Source organism: Aedes albopictus, chromosome 3 (genome assembly GCF_035046485.1).
Source record: "Aedes albopictus strain Foshan chromosome 3, AalbF5, whole genome shotgun sequence".
Lineage (NCBI taxonomy): Eukaryota > Metazoa > Arthropoda > Insecta > Diptera > Culicidae > Aedes > Aedes albopictus.
The window spans coordinates 177,546,459-177,565,119 of record NC_085138.1 but is presented as its reverse complement, the minus strand read 5'-3'; the positions used below and the strand labels follow the sequence as shown (position 1 = coordinate 177,565,119).

General features: G+C 39.4%; 3 protein-coding genes across 5 annotated transcripts; 1 reads left to right on the top strand and 2 right to left on the bottom strand.

The window, feature by feature from the left end:
- Positions 1–306: 306 nt before the first annotated feature.
- On the top strand, positions 307–2,947 carry LOC109433402 (uncharacterized). The gene is made up of 5 exons (XM_019709833.3): positions 307–840; positions 1,607–2,123; positions 2,203–2,385; positions 2,455–2,568; positions 2,628–2,947. The coding sequence occupies exons 1-5, from the start codon at positions 624–626 to the stop codon at positions 2,761–2,763; spliced, it is 1,167 nt and encodes a 388-aa protein (XP_019565378.3). The 5' UTR covers positions 307–623; the 3' UTR covers positions 2,764–2,947.
- Positions 2,948–11,166: 8,219 nt separating this feature from the next.
- LOC109433404 (uncharacterized) lies at positions 11,167–12,694 on the bottom strand. Of its 3 annotated transcripts, none has more exons than XM_062860526.1 (4): positions 12,339–12,694; positions 12,126–12,277; positions 11,960–12,067; positions 11,167–11,840 (listed from the first exon to the last, which is right to left on the bottom strand). In XM_062860526.1, the coding sequence occupies exons 1-4, from the start codon at positions 12,486–12,488 to the stop codon at positions 11,720–11,722; spliced, it is 531 nt and encodes a 176-aa protein (XP_062716510.1). In that variant the 5' UTR covers positions 12,489–12,694; the 3' UTR covers positions 11,167–11,719. The 3 variants fall into 3 exon arrangements, with proteins under 3 accessions (XP_062716510.1, XP_062716511.1, XP_019565380.2); XM_062860527.1 differs by having other exon boundaries at positions 11,167–11,837; XM_019709835.3 differs by having other exon boundaries at positions 11,167–11,879; positions 12,339–12,690.
- An 884-nt stretch (positions 12,695–13,578) lies between these two features.
- Positions 13,579–14,578, bottom strand: LOC109433405 (uncharacterized). Its single transcript, XM_019709836.3, has 3 exons — positions 14,349–14,578; positions 13,912–14,285; positions 13,579–13,816 (listed from the first exon to the last, which is right to left on the bottom strand). Exons 1-3 carry the CDS (start codon positions 14,475–14,477, stop codon positions 13,657–13,659), a joined length of 663 nt encoding a protein of 220 aa, XP_019565381.2. The 5' UTR covers positions 14,478–14,578; the 3' UTR covers positions 13,579–13,656.
- Positions 14,579–18,661: the final 4,083 nt, after the last annotated feature.

The window sequence follows — 18,661 nt, the reverse complement described above, 5'->3', positions numbered from 1 at the left end:
AGATATGATAACCATTAGGATTTTTTTAATGCAATTACAAAAGCAGTGAGTTATAAATTTGTTCTTGTTAACCAAATATTTTAGAAAATTCACTGTCATGTATCCATTAATCTCATCTACCAATGAACATTATTCCCAAAATGTTAAATCTTCTTGCCATAATAATATTCTGAAATAAGGTGAACAGCTATCCACAACTTTCTATTTCGCTCATCCCACAATTTATCTTCACGACACTGTCAGGTGAGATTTTACGTCTCCGGTCGACTTTCTATATCACTTGGATTCGATCTCGTTTATCCCCGGTTTTTCTTGTTCAATTCTCACTCTACTCGTAAATAGGTCAAAATAGGTTTGCTGTTAACTGCATATGATCTAGATACAGCATAGACGAGCTTTGTTTGCCGAAGCCATTTTCACATCTCCCAGCCAAGAATCCACATTCAGTCCGCTGGAATGCTCTCAGTCAAACTCCGAATGGTGTCTGAGTGTGAACTTAAAAGTACAACCCTTAGTTTATAAAATTGAAACATGATTGTTTAGATTGAGTGTGGGACGTAACTGAAGTGCAGTGTTATTCCGCATCAGTGCGTTAGCAGAGCAATAGCATAACAAAATCAATAATGAGATTCGGTGCAGAAAGGTGTATCTATTGCCTGGGAGCATTACTGGCAATCAATCAGATTGGATTACTGAGTGCGGCGGAGCTTACGGAGCAGAAATACGATGCAGTCACAACAAGACAAGACCAAATTCCGGATGATGGAGGAGGAAGCAGCAAAGTATTGTCTAGGAAAAGACGTTTTCTTCAATTCCCCGAAGGCAGCTCGTTTCAAGTTGGTTAGTAACTGAAAGCTTTTGCTAGTTGTTTAAGTGAGAATTGTTTGTTGATAATTATAAGACTTGGTCAGCATCAAGAGTCTTGTTTGATTTTCAATACGAAATACTAGGAATGCTAAGAGAGATAGAATCATTACTGGTATATGCCTACAGGGGTACAATCGCCTCATACAAATAAGATAGTGAAAAGCCATTATAACCAACATGTTTTGTTCAGGAAGTCAGCAAGGATTAAAAAATAGATGTTGGTAGAAGTTGTTAATGAAATAGTGAAGCTGAAGCTCTGTGATTTATTAAGAAACATAAAATTAAGAACATTTTTTTAGAATTTGTTTTTCTGTGTATTTTAATTAAGAACATGACTACCCTTCACGTCTAATTAAGCCGGACAAATTTCAACAAGCAGATATTTTTTTAGTTAAATTTTATGTGTTTATATATTTGCGAGCGTTGTAAAATGTCAAATTGATAGCAACCTCTCGACATTTTTTATATATTATTATAATTGTTCTTTTTAACATTATTGATTTTTTTTTGTCAAATAATGAAGCCTACTCTTGAAATGACTGATATTAGGAATGATAAATTTTCCTTTGTTTTCAGAAAAGTGACTGTAAATTTTGAACGAAAGATGAAGATAATCACTTCCACTATATTTCACTGTAGCTTATTTATAATATGTTGCTGTTGCTTTATGTATTCACTCTACGTGTACAGTTCATTAAAATCTCAGATTCCAACATCACGTTTATATTCAAATTTTCAGTATACGATCAAACGATTCCCGTCGTAGGCAGCACTTTATTATTCACGGTTGGTGTAACGGTTGCCCTTGCCTATCAGTTGCCCAGTATATCGATTTTTGAAATATCCAAAATGCTACGAGAGCAAGTCGCAGATGGGGTACATTTAAGGCGGAAAGACGAAAACTTCAATGACACCACCCTCGTTGACACAAGTACAAATAAGTACGAGCAAAGTAATAAACACTCATACTACTACAACAATCCTTACGGGAGCAGCCAACAACAGCAGACAAATGGAACAAAGAACATTTTGAGCTATTACAACAACTTGCAGCAGCAGAATCAGCCACCACAAATGGGCTACAATAACCGAATCCAGTACTACACCAGTTCAAATGACAGCAGATATGGCGCATATCAGAGCAGCGCCAACAATTGGCAGAGCACTCATCCGTCATTTTCATTGAAAGACCTTCCACCGAATTTTCTATCACCACACAATCATACTAGAAACGATTGGAATAGTGTTCTAAGCAAGTAAGTAATTTTACAACACTTCAAAAATGTTTAATAGTAATCCAATTTACCACAACACTATCACATTTCTTCATTTTAGATATTTCTTAAACTGGGTGCGGAAACATCCCCCTAACTACCACCTGAGCAAAAAACGCTTCTATCCCGTATTTGGCAAACGCAGCATTGAAGAGCACACCCATCCTGAAGACAAATTCTTCCTGAACCACCATCGTTCGACGCGACATGATCTGTATTTGCAGATTGAAAAGTTCCTAGATGCGTGAGTAACCTAATCTGTGTGATTTGGGAGCAGAGAATGCAATTTGAGGCATCAATTTCCGTTTTTCAGGAAAGGCAAACATGGTCACCACTGTGTACTGCGAGCATTATGTGAGAGTGGGCAACGACGGAATGCAAACGAACCGGATTCGTTCCTAAAGGAGATCTTGAAGGCTGTTTTCAGGTATAATGGATGTAGTTTTTAGGTGACGGATATGAATAACCCTTTTCCGCTATTTTCAGTATGCCAACGACGCATGAAAAGCCTGTTCATCACAAACACCGCATGTATGACGAAGCCCATGGCCACGATGGGGACTGCGCGGAAAAATTTTCTTATTGTCAAGATAGCATATGGTCTGATAGTTTTATTTTCTGAAGGGTGTAACATAACAGCACGGATGCCAAATATTTTATCTTTTATTTTTTTAAATAAAACTACGTTTCTTTTTATACACATTTCATTTCCATGATCATATCATTTAGTTTGTCGTGGGGTCAAGTTTTCAATCGTCTTAGACGATGCCTACCAATGCATGAATAAACCCAATTTAGCAACCATCGTCATAACGTAGAATCTCACCAATTGTTGCCGAATGGGTTGGGAAATCATCCTTTTTTCCCGATGAACAGTGAATTCATATATTCAACTTCTTTTTGTTTTGGATCCGAATTCCAAAACAAAAACAAATGACGTTCTATAAGTAAAAAGTAACCATCAAGTCCGTGGAATCATTGCTCCTTCCAACGTTTAAGTTTGACCCATTCGATTGGCCAAGACCAGTAATTTGAAATGATTGCGTCAAAGTCGCACGGAAAAACTTGGTTACATATGAAAGAAAGATGAGTTTTATGCCGGACGTGGTGTCTCAAGACTCAATTTTCGAAACAAACCAAAGAACGCAGAATTTGTATGCTAGAATATAAATATGGGAAGTTTCAATAGTGGTGCATGTTCAGAAGACAACCTGTAAATGCACCAGTAATTCGATGAGGGATTTTTTCAGGAAGTCATGGAATAAATTCTACAGGATTTCCTAGATAGACTTCTCCAGGAGTTCCTTTAATGATTTTTTCAAGCGTTCCGTCAAAGGACCTTTTTGAAGTTTATTCAAGCAGGAATTGCTCAAGGAGTTTCTTCTGGGGTTCCTTCAACGATAGTTCTAGAAGTTTCCAGGAATTCCTTCAACAATTTCTCAAGAAACGTTAGTGCGGACTCCACTAGGATTTTGTATCAAGAGTTCCTCCGGCATTTTGTTCAAAGACTACTTCCGAAATTTCAGCAGAGATTCCTACAGCATTTTTCCTTAAGGATTTTTTCACGGATTTCTTCAGAAATCAGGGGTTTCTTCAGGAATTAATTTAGAGACTTCTCATTGTTTCGTCCAGGAATGTATACAAGGATTACTTCAGGAAATTTTACAAAATATTCATCAAGTAATTTCTTTAGGAAATTCATTAGGGAACCCTCCAAGAACTTCTTCAGGGTTTTCTCCAGGAATTTCTGCATGTTTTTATCCAGGAGTACCATTAACCCGGGAACGGTCGCGTCGTGTACTGAGTACACGCACCATGAAAAATGCACGTTTCTGGTACACAGCGTAAGCGCGGCGTCGCTGCAGGTAGTCGAAGATGCGACCGCTCGAGGCTTGAGAGTTCCTTTCAGGAATTTCTCTAGAGATTCCTCAGGGAATTTCTGCTGAGATTTCTCTGGAATTGATCCACGAGTTACTTCAGAGAATTCTTCACGGTTTTATTCAAGGGTTTCTTCAGAGGTTTCTCCAGGAATTTCTTCAGGGGTTTCTCCAGGAGTTCCTTTTTGGATTCCTTCAAAATTTCCTTCAAGGGTTCCTCCAGGAGAGATTCCTCTAGAAGTTCCTTCATAGATTCCTTCAAGAATTTCAACCTTTTCCCTAGGAATTCCTCGAGGTATTCCTCTAAGAATTTCTTCGCGAATTCCTTTAGGTGTTTTTTCAGTAATTCTCCCAGAAAATTCTTCATAGATTTTTTCAAGTAGAGGGTCTTATTTCCTGTGCTAAAAAATCCTGGAGTTCAGGATTTAATTTCTCAAATTGTGGGAAAACCGATAAAAATGCATGAAACAAATGCCAAAACATTTAATTTTTTTGTTTAAATAACGTCTAATCGATGTTCTCTATTATGTAGGTACACAATAAAAACGGCATAAATTGCTTTTATTATTAGACAGGGTATGGGTATACTTCTCAATCTTATACCTTTATAATCATCCTGTTTAAAAACAGATGAATTAGATATTGGAGTAGCCAGGATTTTTTTAGACAGGGTACAGGGGGCATCTGCCTTACGTACACCGGGGCAAGTTGAAACGGGTGGAGCAAGATGAAACAGCGGATTAACATGATGTTATCCATTGATGGTGAACAGCATAAATGCCGTAACACATAGTTTTTGATTCAAACAATCTTTTGGCGAAAGAAAAAAAATCTAAAATGTATTGAAAACTATTTCAAAACTTCGCGTTTCATCTTGCACCACCCGTTTCAACTTGCCCCGGTGTACCTTAACTATAAAGGTGTAAATATGATTAGGGGTATTAGGGGCATAATGGACACTCGGGGCGAAATGGACACCCCTGTTTTTGTCGAAACCGTTGACTTTTATGTAAAACTTTTAATGCATAAGTGTAAAGGAGCAAGTCGTGGTTCTATTTTTCAAAAGTACTATTTATGTTGCTCCAAAATAACCAAAATATCATTGAAATTGAAATATGTTTTTCATATGGTGAGATTCTTATAATTTCGAAGCAGCATCAAATAAGGTATAACGAGTTTTGGAGTGAGTCCACCATAAAAACAAGTGAATTGTTATCTTATCTACATGTATACGAAGATTTAGCAATAGATGAAGTATTTTATTTTTGATCAGAATTTACTTAAAATAGCAATTTTAAATGTTGTAGTCGATTCGGGGCAAAATGAACACTGGCGATAACGAATGGATTTACGCGCATTGCATACTGTTAGGCGTTTTAGAGAGTTTGGAAAAAATCCATCCGATTATTTTAGCCTAAAGTTTGTTTAATCAACTTTGATGTTATGTAAACTCGTCTAAGATGGAGTATTCTATCTGTGGTGTTGATCTCCGTAGGCAAATTACTTTACTGGTCGATGTAACGAAAGAATTAGCTTAAAATATGCAGGGGTGTCCATTATGCCCCGATGGGTGTCCATTTCACCCCGTACCTTTCCTGACAGCCCTGAAAAACATACGGTTTACAATTCATTATTTCTTCACAATAAAGACATTCTACCTGCTGTAAATGATTAAAAGACGTAGGAAACAAGTTAAAGTCGTAAGTCAATTGATAATATCTTATACAGGCCTGTTATACAGGCCTAAAGTACTCATTTGCTTAGGGTGTCCATTATGCCCCTAATCCCCCTACACAGATAACCACTAAGCATATTTTTTTATAGAATGAGGAAATCTGTTGGTTAGCAACACCGTAGAAAAACCTCATTCTGCACTACCTGACCTTGCTCCGCGGCACGCCCGTAAGGGATTACTTCGTAGAGGGGGGGGGGGGGACTGTGCTTTCGCACTCTCACTATCAACTGTCAGCCGTCACATACAGCTTTTCTCTAGGGGGGCAACTCGACTAACTGTTGGTCGGCCCGCCATTTCCTCTGGAGGTGAAACACAATTGTGGATACCGTGGTCGACACGGCATTCCACTCGTCCACCCCCGTACACTTCATCTCTATGATGTTATCGGGAGTAGGATCCCTACCGCATACCTCTAACATGCTCGACCTCTGCTCCGCGAAACGCGGGCACTCGAAGAGCACATGTTCCGCCGTTTCCGCCCTGTTTGCACACTCCGGACATGAGGGTGAATCTGCATGCCCGAACCTGTGAAAGTACCACCTAAAGCACTCATGGCCCGACAGGAATTGTGTCATGTGAAAGTTCACTTCGCCATGGGGCCTACACGTCCACCGGGATACGCTCGGTATGAGCCTGTGTGCCCACCTACCCTTGGTTGAAGAGTTCCAGACTCTCTGCCATTTCACCATAAACGAAGTTCTGGCGTTTCGTCGCGCACCTCTAGTACCTCTTTCATCGTAGCACTCAACATCCTCAGCCAACACCAGTGCTATCGGCATCATGCCCGCTAGCACGCATACCGCGTCTTTCGAGACGGTCCGGTATGCACTGGCCACCCTAAGACACATTAGCCTATGTGTACTTTCTAGTCGGTCAACATTCCTCTGCACTTTGAGCGCGTTCGATCATGCGGCGGCGGCATACCGTAGTATGGACACCGCTACTGACGCGAGCAGCTTTCGCTTACTCGAGACAACTGCCGAACTGTTTGACATCATCCTAGATAGTGCCGTAACTACTACGCTCGCCCTCTTACAAGCATACTCGACATGACTACTGAAGCTCAACTTGTCGTCGACCATGACTCCAAGAAGCTTCAGTGAGCGACGACTCGATCGGGCACCCGCCCGTGGTGACCACTGCCTGCTGTGCAGACTTGCGGTTGTTCACCACCACCACCTCCGTCTTGTGGTGTGCGAGTGTCAGTTGCCTCGACCTCATCCAGCCCTCCACTATGCCAATCGCATGCGCTGCCGTCAATTCCACCTCTTCGACCGACTCACCGTATACCACTAGGGTAATGTCGTCAGCAAAGCCAACCAACTTTACTCCCGGTGGTAGTGCTAGCCTCAATACTCCGTCGTATGCCACGTTCCACAGTACCGGGCCCAAGATGGATCCTTGCGGTGCCCCCGCGGTGACATTGTATTTTTTTTGGCCTTCCTCAGTGTCGTAAATCAGCACCCTGTTCTGGAAGTAGCTACCCAGAATACGCCTTAGGTCAGCCGGGGCACTTAAGCGAGTTATGGCGGCCCAGCTTACACTATTGAAGGCGTTTCTAACGTCTAGCATTACGATCGCGCAGTACCGTATGCCTCTTCTCTTTTTCTGCAGCGCAATTCCGGCCAATCCAGTCACCGACCTAATGGCATCCACTGTCGATCTTCCTTTGCGAAACCTATACTGGCTGTCTGATAGCCCCGCGTTGTCCGTCCTCTCGGTATATAGACCAATAACCTTGACAGAATGATCCGCTCTAGGAGTTTCCCGGTCGTGTCTTAAAGGCAAATTGGTCTATAAGCCGGCGGGTCGCCTGGTGGCTTCCCGTGCTTGGGCAGTAGAACCAATTTTTGCCTTTTCCACCTCTCCGAAAACTCGCCTCTATCCAAGCATCTCTGCATAGCTGATCTGAGCATGTCAGGGCTAGCTTTGATGGCTGCTTTAATAGCCACCGTCGGAATGCCATCCGGGCCCGGGGCCTTGTTCAGCTTAAGGACAAACGTCTTGAAATCCCGGTTCAATAGTGCATCAAAACTTCAGACGCACAAATTTCAAGAAGCAAGCTTCAAACAACAATGAATTTTATTATTCTGTTCTTGCTCACTTGTAATAAGCTTAAAATAAGAAGCTCAGGTGCGCTGGTTTTGTTTACGATGAGATTTGTGCCCTCAAAATCGTGAGTAGGTGCAAAAGTCGGCCATTGTGGCGGCCATATTGGGATTCTAACAAGTATGTCCTTAAGTGATTTCGCAATTGCGGCTAAATCATCATTCGTCACTGGGGGAACCTCACTCGGACCAGGATGGTCTTGTAGTGTGGGTACCCAGCACATGGTCTTTCCTCGTGGTGCGGGAACAACGTTTCCACAATCCTCTGCAGCATCGCATTTGAATAAGCCAATTGTATAACTGCCTTGGGTTATCATAGCTGTGCTGTTTAAAAGCTTTTGGCTGTTAATTAGCTTTTCAGTGCAATTTTCAACTGCTTGAGGTATGTACATTTTCTTGGGAGTAATCAGAACGCTTTTCAACTGCTCTTTAAATACTAAGAGCAAAGGGATTGGGAGATATGTAATGCGCTGTCCATTAACTACGTAGACTCATTTTTTGCAATCTCATACCCCCCCCCCCCCCCCCCCTCCCTCATCGTAGATTTTTGTTCACACAAAATTTTCAGATTTTGTATGGAGCGTAGACTTTGGCCAGACCCCCCGTCCCTTCTAAGAGATTACGGATAGACCCCTATGTATTTGGCAACACATATTGTCTCTCCTCTTACAGGGCCTATGCTTCTGTTTACAATTTTGTACAACTGATTTGTTTCTTCATTTCCCCCTACTCATCCAAAACCTCCGTAGAAAACATTACTACAGCTGGATTGGATTGGGAAATTGTTCATAAAAAAGTCACCAATTATCATTTCGTCGGAAAATGTGTGCCGAATAGGAGGATTTTTGGCGGTTCATAAAATTGTTTGAAAGAGTGAAGAGAGAGTCATATGCCAAAGATCGAATAAGGAATAAAAATGCTCTACCACAATGAGATATCTCTTTGAAAACAAGTTTTGGTATTGACAGCTGTTATCCAATTCTCATTCTTAATATTGAAGATAAAATCAACGTACACCACCGGAACAGCAGCAACAGAATCAGAAGCAGACATGATTGATCAAACTTCGGATCGTAAGATCATACCCAAATCACTACAAAAATAAGCAAACAAGAACCATCAAGCACCAGAGAAGCGGGCTGCGATAACGAGAAGCAGATGTCAATCTATTTTTGTTTTTTTTTGCCCGACGAGGCGTAACGCTTCTTTGACATTTCGTCACGACGTTCTTGAAGATGTTGCATTAAGGCAGCCCGTTATTTTGCCAAAACCTGCTGTGAGGTAGCACTATAGGCATATATGCGGCTAATTAGCATTAAACACCTTGTCGTAAAGGCTAGTATGGGTACTATAATGCTGAAGAATGCTATTTTTAAAGCTTGCTGGTTACATGGGTATGAATGTAATTTTCAATCCGAAATAATATTACATACTCCAAAGACATTTCATTTTCTTTGGAAACCTTCAATGATGTCTTCTTCTTCTGCTTCTTCGTTGTGGCTTTTCGTTCCGACTGGAACTTGACCTGCCTCTCTTCAACTTAGTGTTCTTAGTACTTCTACAGTTATTGATTGAAGGGTGATCGATAGCAATGAGCTTCGTGATTTATCCCAGCACTGGTGTGTACCACTACAAGTGGCACAACTAGAAGAACCCTGGTCAAAATAGATGCATACTAGGAAAACAAGATTATTGTACTATTGTACTATTAGAAAATGTGCTCCAATGGATATCGTAGAAATAAACAAAACAGCATTGAACACATGATGTGAACAATAAGCTTGTATCAACAGCTGCGAGAACTCATATCAACTAGGCTCAGTTTACCAGTTATGGCTATAGTACCTCAAATTCGCCATAGTTGATTTTCAACCTTTAATGATGCAAATCAAGAAGAAAAAAATCGTGAACAATAGATCACGATCACAAAAAATGGCTGCAATCATTCAAACTTCACAATTTGCGCAAATTGTGATAAAAATAATCAATTTTCCTTAACTTTTCCGCTTCTTTGCACCCTATTTTGCCATAGTGTACCAGTTATGGCTAATCCCATAAGAAATGCATGTAAGTATAACGAAGTGGAACCCAAATTAACAATTATGTCCATAACTGGTACAGGGTTCCTATCATTGGCACACGTCGTAATAAATACTAAATGTAGTTTTGGCTCGGTTTCTATATTTTTCCAGTGAAGTATGAAAACTAATCTATCATAAGACATATTGATGACTTTCGTCGGTCTTCTTCTTATTTTTGTAGAGATAGTTTTGCTTAGGTAGTGCAATAACTGGGACAGGCACCCTATCTTGAACAAAGCTGTGGAAGCTTTCCACTCACCACGTGATCTCTTTGACATAGTCGTCGATGAGAGGTGTGTGTACCTCAAACACACTTAAAACAATGCGCTCTCGCCTAGGCTTTACATATACAATAGATGCGTTGTGTGGATGAACATCTAATTCATCCGAAAGAAGCGCGGTCTGTGGAAAAGTAATCCTCAGAATTTCGAGTTAAACTTTAATTCAGGTTAGTCACTACATCTTCGGGTCTTCTTGTGGTGTAGTTGGCAACGCGCCTGTCTAGTGAGTAGAAGTCGTGAGTTCGAGTCTCACCGAGAGGACGAGTAACTTTTTCGTAAATTCCACTCCAATTTGTTCATTTCTCACTCACGCCAGTGTTTGTAAAGTCTAGCTTTTGGAATTAAGTAAAACTTCCACTCGGCTGGTTAAGCCGCAATTAATTAACCTTCGGTAACTCGCGTGGTTGGCCACCTCTGTCAGCACCATGCTAATGCTGAGTACAGAAGCGAGATTTTTTCAACGTTTTGTACAAAATATAACAGCGCGATCGTTCGAGGAATAATTTGGTTATATCCTAAACAACATTAAAAAGACTGACCGGAGTTGATCACCGTGAACGATTATTATGCGGTTTTATTGGCAATTATCGGTGAAAAATAACGGAAACAGCTTATTTTGCGTGACGCGTTTCGACCTACTATTCTTCGGTCATCATCAGACGCATTCAGCTGGAATAACCCCTTCAACTTCGTCAGTTATATAACTGCTGAATGCGTCTGATGATGACCGAAGAATAGTAGGTCGAAACGCGTCACGCAAAATAAGCTGTTTCCGTTATTTTTCACCGATAATTGCCAATAAAACCGCATAATAACATTAAAAAGAGTTTACTCCTTTGAGGCAGTATTTATGGATTGATTGGGAATTGAAAGCAAAACAAATGTTATGTTTTATTTTTTGAACCAAGTAAGATGAATTCTATGGTTATAATTTATTGGTTGGATGAAGTCAAAAGGAAATGAAAAAAATATAGAAATTACTGCAATGAATATACCCCTCAGAATTCTTTCCATTTTCAGAACCACACATAGATGGTTCAATGTTGTAATTACATGAAGTAAAACTCAACAAAAACTTAAACTGTATTTAAGAAAATATATACATAAACGCATCTTATCATTACAATGGACAGTATAAATCTAGTAAAACGATGAGACACAACATTATCGATACTGAACGGAAGCTCTCATCCTGCGATGGAACGAAGCTTCGGAAGACGGATCATCATTCACCTGTTTCCGTTTCGGTGCTATCGACAAGCTGTTGAACCACTCCCTACAATGAGTTGTTCTCCTATCCCATCGCATCGGCGTGCCTGCTGTTAACTAATGGTGCTATCGCAAGCGATGTGGGAAAGTGATATTTTATATCTTCGTCAGAGGGTTTTGCCGGAGCAAATAGAGTAAATTGATAAATGATACTGCTGAACGCTGAAGAACCGGAACTCGACGCCAAGTAGTGCAAACAAGAATCACTTGATTTTCGCTTCGAGGATTTACACGGCGTTGTCCGTGTCTAGTATCTCTAGCTGGGATATTGGACAGTGCCGGTCTAGCTCTGCGCAGTCATTCGACGTGAGGTACGGGAAGTAGATTTCATCACCCTGAGGTAAACTGCTGGAACCGTTGGAAGTATCATCAGTTGCTGGTGGGGGTCTGGATGCACATAATGGTAGGTGATTGATTTTTTGTCGATAGTGATACAAATTAATGGGAGCAAATAAGAAAATACTTACGAGAAAATCCTTTTGAACAGTTTGAAAATGATTCCACTGTTGGGTGTCATGTTGTTGGACAATTCGCAAATGGTTCGTAAAATACAAGCTCGTCCATCAAAATCATGACTGAGGAAAACAGAACAAGGTTATAAAAATAAATAACAGCTATTATAATGATACATACATTTGAATCATCTCTCCGAGAGTTTTATGGATGTCTCTTTTGGTGATTTTAAGGCCTGGAGGATTGTTATACTCGATATTCCAACGAAATCCAGCACCTTGCGCCCAAATGTTTGTCGAGTCAATCATTCTGTCTTTAACGTTCACACGAGCCTATCGAATAGATGTAATTAAGTAAACTTCAGAATTTCACACCACCAGTGACGACACTCACAAATCCTCTGGAAATATCTCGGAAAATCAGGTACCGTTTTCTTCTGTTGACAATTCTTGTGGAATTCGAATACTGATCACTTTCATTCTCGGTGCCTTGCACTACCGAAGCAGCAAGACCCACAAAAACTACGAACCATACCAGTTTCATTTTCTTTACGGCTACCACGTTTGATCAAAGCTTACGCAGAAGTACGCGGCGGAAATGTGGATCATCCAAGTCAGGTATCCGTGGCGGATTCGCTGTTTGTAAAAACAATTTACGGGCGTCCGTTGATGCTACTTTCTCCGGGGTGGATGCGCTCAAGATCACACTGCTGTGCGCATGGTTGGTCGTTGCTACCTTTAACTCGCACGAACTAGCACTGTCGCATGGCAGGCTAATCGATTGAATGACATTGGATTGTGAAAGCGAAAACATGCGTTTTTATATGGTAAGTTCTAGATAATAGCGAAATGTTAAGTTATGTTGTGTTGTTATGTTATGTTGATGGCCATGATTCCAAAAAAATCAAATTATTATTCATAACATATTTAATAACTTTACTACCAGGAATCAAACTAAGGCATCCTATGTTTTCTTGTTTTTACGTCTCAAATGTGACCTAGCCTGCTTTTCAGCTTTGTTTTGCATATTTAAGTACTTCAGTTATTACCCAAAGAACCAGCAATCGTTTAAGATGTTACACTAGATGTTACATAAGATGATAAAGTGGAGGCCATACGCGTGCATGCCTTCATAAAATGTACGCATAACGCGTACACTTTAACATCTTATTCGACATCTTATACGATCGTTGATTGACTGGGCAACTGAATGCTTCACTGATCGATATAAGAGAAAAAAGTTCTGAAAATAATATCTAAAATATGTTCCTGGAACAAAATTTGATATTTTAAAATCACGCTAATATCTCGCTGCTTTTGGTTTGATCTTCCAAGAGCTAAACATTTTATATGTGGTGGTGTTCCAGGAGTCAATTTTAGATATTATTCTTTTATTTTTCAAATCTATCAAACCAATATCATTTTTTTGATCAATCAAAATATGAAAACATGCAATTAATGAGTTCTTTTTTACTCAGGGCGCTCACGGGAGTCAAACATGTTTTTATTACATGTTTTATTACAAATTTTGAAAATGTTGTATGTCCAAAAGTCTACAGCCCCTAAGTACGTGCAGATCCTGGGCCGATAGGGACGTTTGTAATCTTTAATGAAGTAAAGAGGAAGAATGGGATGCTAAACACGTTTATGCTACTATGCTGCTTTAATGCATCTTAAAATAGAATAAAACGAAACACCGACTCATGCAATTATTAGCCAATATCTACTGCAGTTACGAAGCTAATTATTGATTGACGACACTTTGAGTACATTCGGTTACAGTCAACTTTTCGACGACCAGCTGTCTCAGCCTTCTCGAAGCGTTTCCGTAATTTTGTTTCTGATTCGTGAAATGATCGATGCACAGAAGGTCTGGAATAAAGAAGAAAAAGGTACATAAGTTTAGTGTATTTACCATAATTCCGAATTTGAATGTTGTTTCTCAATATGATATAAGTTTCAATTACGTTAATAGAAAATGAATGATCTCCTGCACTAGATGCTCCTCACCGGCATCGAATGGTGTATGAGCCAGCTCGCAAACACTTTTCACCAAACAATCCGGATGATAACCCATGGTTTCCAAAAACGATTCCGTGGCTTTGTACAGCTTTCCAGCTGTTAAACCATTAGATTCGTAATAATAACGACCGTGTTCTTCCGATTCCGATGCGGGAAGTATTCTACCCGTAATGATGTCGCTTGTAGCCCGAGCCCAATACGTTGGTCGGTAAAAATCAACCAACTGCCACGGCAAGCGGAAGTTAAGTTGAAAACCAAGATTCGTTGCAAGTCGGCCAAATTTTCTGTTGAAAACAGGCGATACTGTGCAGAGTGTAAGCTGTGGGAATGGCAAAATGGTTGAGACAATTTTGTTGTTATAATAAAATTTGATTTCAAATACCTGTAAATCCGTTAGACTTGGATACAGCAGAGCTCTTGCATGCCTATCATGTCTTGTTAGGTTGCGAGTTTCCATACACGTCAGAGCGTTGATTAGGATAGAAAAGAGAAACAGATGAGGCACGAACATGATGGGTTTTCCTTTTAGGTTGAACTGCAACTGATTTGCATTTTGCTCGTATCCATTGAGTGCAGATACGTTCACGATTTGCAAATATTATAGTTGACAAACTGCAGTTTGAGTTGCTCTGCCAGCGAATTCATGATAATTGGAATTTCTTACAAAACCATAACTACTTACTTTCTGAATTTAACAATCAAGCCTTCATGCTGAACACTATCCAGCAGTTTCATCGCAAAGAACTTCTTCTTCTTATTCTTTATGGCTCAACGTCCCCACTGGGGACTTAGCGCCTGCCTCGCTTCAACTTAGTGTTCTTTGAGCACTTCAACAGTTATTAATTGAAGGGCTTTCTTTGCCTGCCATTGCATGAATTTGTATATTGTGAGGCAAGTACAATGATACACTATGCCCAGGAAATCGAGAAAATTTTCCCGACCGGAACGGAAATCGAACCCGCCGTCTCCGGATTGGCGATCCATAGCTTTAACCAGTGCTTCAAGCGACGACTTCGATTTGGTTGAGTGACGATAATAGCTTTGGTGATAATCGCCACTGGTTACATCTATGGTCTTGATATCGGCGATCTCAACCTGGCAGTGGGTAATGTTTCTCTCTGTTTTTTTTTTTTCATAATAAACATACAAGTTGAAATTGATATCAGAACAAAGTTTCGGTTTTCTTTGCGTTTTTAAAATGAAAATTTTGTTGAGATGGGGGGGGGGGGATGTCGTCATTTATAGGGGGGTATCCGAATTTGTGATGAAATGCTACGAGGAGGGAGGGGGTATTAAAATCGCTTAAAATAAGCTACGTCATTTATGGACACCCTCTATCTTGCGTGCCGGAGCAACAACAAATAGAAAATAACGTTATTCTAAACCTTATGCTTTATTCAATCAGTATTATGTAGCCCTTCAATACATGCATTCATTTTGAAAATATGAATTACAGATGCAAAATAAAATTATATTTTTCATACAAAATACTTTTGTATGAGAACTTATTGGACACGGTGTATGTGGTATATGAATGGCTCAATGAGATTAGTGAGACCCATAAATCTATAGGGGAGACTGAGGAGACTTGATCCCTGGGGAGACTTGTTCCCCCCATATTTTCTCGGAATCAAAAACAGTTTTCTTCTAGTATATTTTTTCCAAAACTACATCTTGACAGACGACAATGTTTTGGTTACAATAGATTTTGATTGTGCATTGCATTATTTTTTAATGGCTGATGGTTTGTTTTCAGTCCTTCAGAAATCTTTTAGGCGATTCCGAAAAATCTCAATAACTTTGTAAAAATTGAACCAAATCGTGTCAAAATTTTACAGCACATAGTGTAAATAAAATACTATCAAACGTATTTATTCAAATAAGGCTGTTATATAAATATTTTAATTAATGCAGCTTGGTATATACAACAGTGACATGGGGAGACTTGATCCCTCGAGGATTACACACACATTATACATGTGAAAAATAAAATTCTATTTGGAAGCCTCTATTTACTCGGAATTCTAGTATATTCATTGATAAAACATGTCGGATAATTATTATTTTATTACACAACATAAAAAGAGGGATCAAGTCTCCCCATTTTCAAAATACAGCATAACCTTAACAATTTAAGGAAATATTATAATTTCAAATTCACCATATTCATCAAAAACACAAGAAAACTTGAAATGAAAATGAATTGGATGCTTCTGGGGTTATTTTCCCTTTAAATTAACCATGTGCTCAAAAGGGGATCAATTGTGGCCCATTTTTAAAAAAATACATCATAAGACATGCCTCTATAAAAACACAGTTTTGAAAACTTTAACAATACTTTAACGTCCTTCTGTTGTGTATAAACTTGCAATAGATGTTTACCTTCCATTCTGTACGATAAACGGATCAAGTTTTGTGTTTTTCTTGAAATTACAGGCAAATTAAGAAAAAGGGATCAAGTCTCCCCAGTCTCCCCTACTGTTTTTTACGACGGTAATGTGGCCGCGTTATTAAAAAAAAAACAGATTAATCCACCTAGTGGTGATAGTGCCTTTCTTGTCGAATATTTACTCAACATTTTTCCCGTTGCTATAAGCCGAAGTGTTCCTGAATCCTGAGAATACTCTAGAACGGAATAAATCTCATTTCCTTCTTTTGTCACAGTGCTTGTTGACTCGTCAATGGGGGTGGAGTTGATAAATAATAAACGTATTTGATGAGAAAACTCTCAAACAATTAGGCAAAACCGCTTAACTCATCGGATTTGATAAGAAATTTTCTGACAGACTCTCATTTCACCTTAAAATTGAAAAAAAAATATTGGTTTATTTATTTGTGCCCTTCCTTAAAATATTGAATTCCGACCAAAATTTCCAAAGGGGGACCCCTCTGGACTAAAGAGAAAATCGAAATTTGTGTCAGCCTTATTCAGAAAAGCAAGAATTTTATCAAAGCCATAATCGAATTTGGAAACTTATTGATGGCTCATATTCCGACGCTATGTTAAACGTATAGGCAGAGCTGTAAAACATCAAACCTCTCAGTTGATTGCTTGACCACCTTCACTAGCACTGGATGCCGATCATTATCAAGACATTTCGGCAATTTTTTTCTGCACACTTTAGGGGGCGTCCATAAATGACGTAGCTTTTTGGGGGGGAGGGGGGTGTTTGTGATTTTGTGACGAAGTGTGACGATAGGGGGGTAGGGGTTTATGATATGCTACGTAGCTTTCTATTAAGCCTATTGAAAAAGTATTTCGTACTTAATAAATTTTTTACTTGCATTAAATACCATTATCCAGTAATTCGAAAAAAAATATATTGCATGAATTATTTTTTTTTTTCATTCACATCAATGTAAATAACCAATAATAAAGATTAAAGGCAACCTCATTTCATAAGACATGCAGCTATCGGACGCAACAACTGTATCTGAGAAAATGGTTTTGAAATCATGCGTAAATAATAATGATTTGTGTTTGCAGACAAAAATCAATTTCACTCATGCTTCTCACGACCAATAGCTTGTTGCTTGCTATACAGCACTGCATGCCGCTAAGGTTGCAAAGGATTTTTTTAAGTTTTTGGCATTACAGTAAGGACCCGATTTTGTCAGCCCCGTTTTGCGACAAACTTTTTGCTCTCATTATCTTACGGTCACATTTTAAGAAATTTATTAATATTTATCATCAAACTTCAGCTGAGATGCAGAACATAGAGGGATAAAAAGTTTGAAAAACTGTTTAAGTTTTTGAACAGAGCAAAAAATGTGTTCCAAAAAGGGGCTGACAAAATCGGGTCACTTATGTATAGCATTATTCCAGGAGCTCTTTTCTACAGGACTTCCTCGAAGAATTCCTTCAACAAATTCTTAAGGAGCTCCTCTAGCAGCTTTGTAAGGAATTTCTCATGGTGTTCTTTATAGGTTTCCCCAACAGGAAAAGGATAACATTTCCACAGTAAATCCTACTGGGTATCCCAAAAAAAAAAAGACTTCTGAAAACATTCCAAAAGGATCTGGAGGAATCTCAGAAGGAACTTCCAGAAGAATTTCAGAAGGAAGTCCTGGAGGAATTTGGAAAGGAAATCATAGCGAAATTTCAAAAGAAACTCCGTGAGGAGTTCTTTGAGCAGTTCTAGATGGAACATTCGGAGAAATCTTGAATAAACTCCTGGAAGAGTCTCAGAAGGAAATATTTTTAATTGATTGATTGATTTGTCTTTATTAAAGAGGATTAGATTTCTCAGAAGGAACTCCTGGATCAACTTCTGAAGAATACACGGAAGAAATTTTTGAAAGAAGCCCAGAAGGAATCTCTGAAGGAATCCCGAATGTACCTTTTAGGGAATCCCGGAAGATTATCTGGACATAACTCCTGTTGAAATCTGAGAAAGAAAATCCTGGAGGAATTCCAGAAGGAACAATGGGAGGAATTCGTGAAGGAATTCCTCGCAGAATTCTAAGAGAATGGAGGGATGGCGGAAAAAGTTCCTGGAGGAGTCCCGGGAAAAAATCCTGGATAAATCGTAGAAGGAAGTGCTCGAGGAATTCCAGAAGAATCCAGGAAAGAATACCTGATCCTTAACCTTAGAAAGAAGTTCTCGAGAAATTCCTGAAAGAATCCGAAAAAGAACTCCTGGAGGAATCCCAGAAGCAATTCCTGGGAGGGCTTTTAAAGACCGGTGGGGTTTC

Excerpts from the sequence above, each read along its gene's own strand:
- LOC109433405 (XM_019709836.3), bottom strand. The coding sequence starts at position 14,477 with ATGTTCGTGCCTCATCTGTTTCTCTTTTCTATCCTAATCAACGCTCTG. Across the intron at positions 14,286-14,348 it reads CAAGTCTAACGGATTTACAG|CTTACACTCTGCACAGTATC; the intron begins GTATTTGAAATC and ends CCATTCCCACAG. Across the intron at positions 13,817-13,911 it reads ATCATTCATTTTCTATTAAC|ACCTTCTGTGCATCGATCAT; the intron begins GTAATTGAAACT and ends TCTTTATTCCAG.
- LOC109433402 (XM_019709833.3), top strand. The coding sequence starts at position 624 with ATGAGATTCGGTGCAGAAAGGTGTATCTATTGCCTGGGAGCATTACTG. Across the intron at positions 2,124-2,202 it reads TGGAATAGTGTTCTAAGCAA|ATATTTCTTAAACTGGGTGC; the intron begins GTAAGTAATTTT and ends TCTTCATTTTAG. Across the intron at positions 2,386-2,454 it reads ATTGAAAAGTTCCTAGATGC|GAAAGGCAAACATGGTCACC; the intron begins GTGAGTAACCTA and ends TCCGTTTTTCAG.
- LOC109433404 (XM_019709835.3), bottom strand. The coding sequence starts at position 12,488 with ATGAAACTGGTATGGTTCGTAGTTTTTGTGGGTCTTGCTGCTTCGGTA. Across the intron at positions 12,278-12,338 it reads GAGATATTTCCAGAGGATTT|GCTCGTGTGAACGTTAAAGA; the intron begins GTGAGTGTCGTC and ends TCTATTCGATAG. Across the intron at positions 11,880-11,959 it reads CTGTTCAAAAGGATTTTCTC|ACCCCCACCAGCAACTGATG; the intron begins GTAAGTATTTTC and ends ATGTGCATCCAG.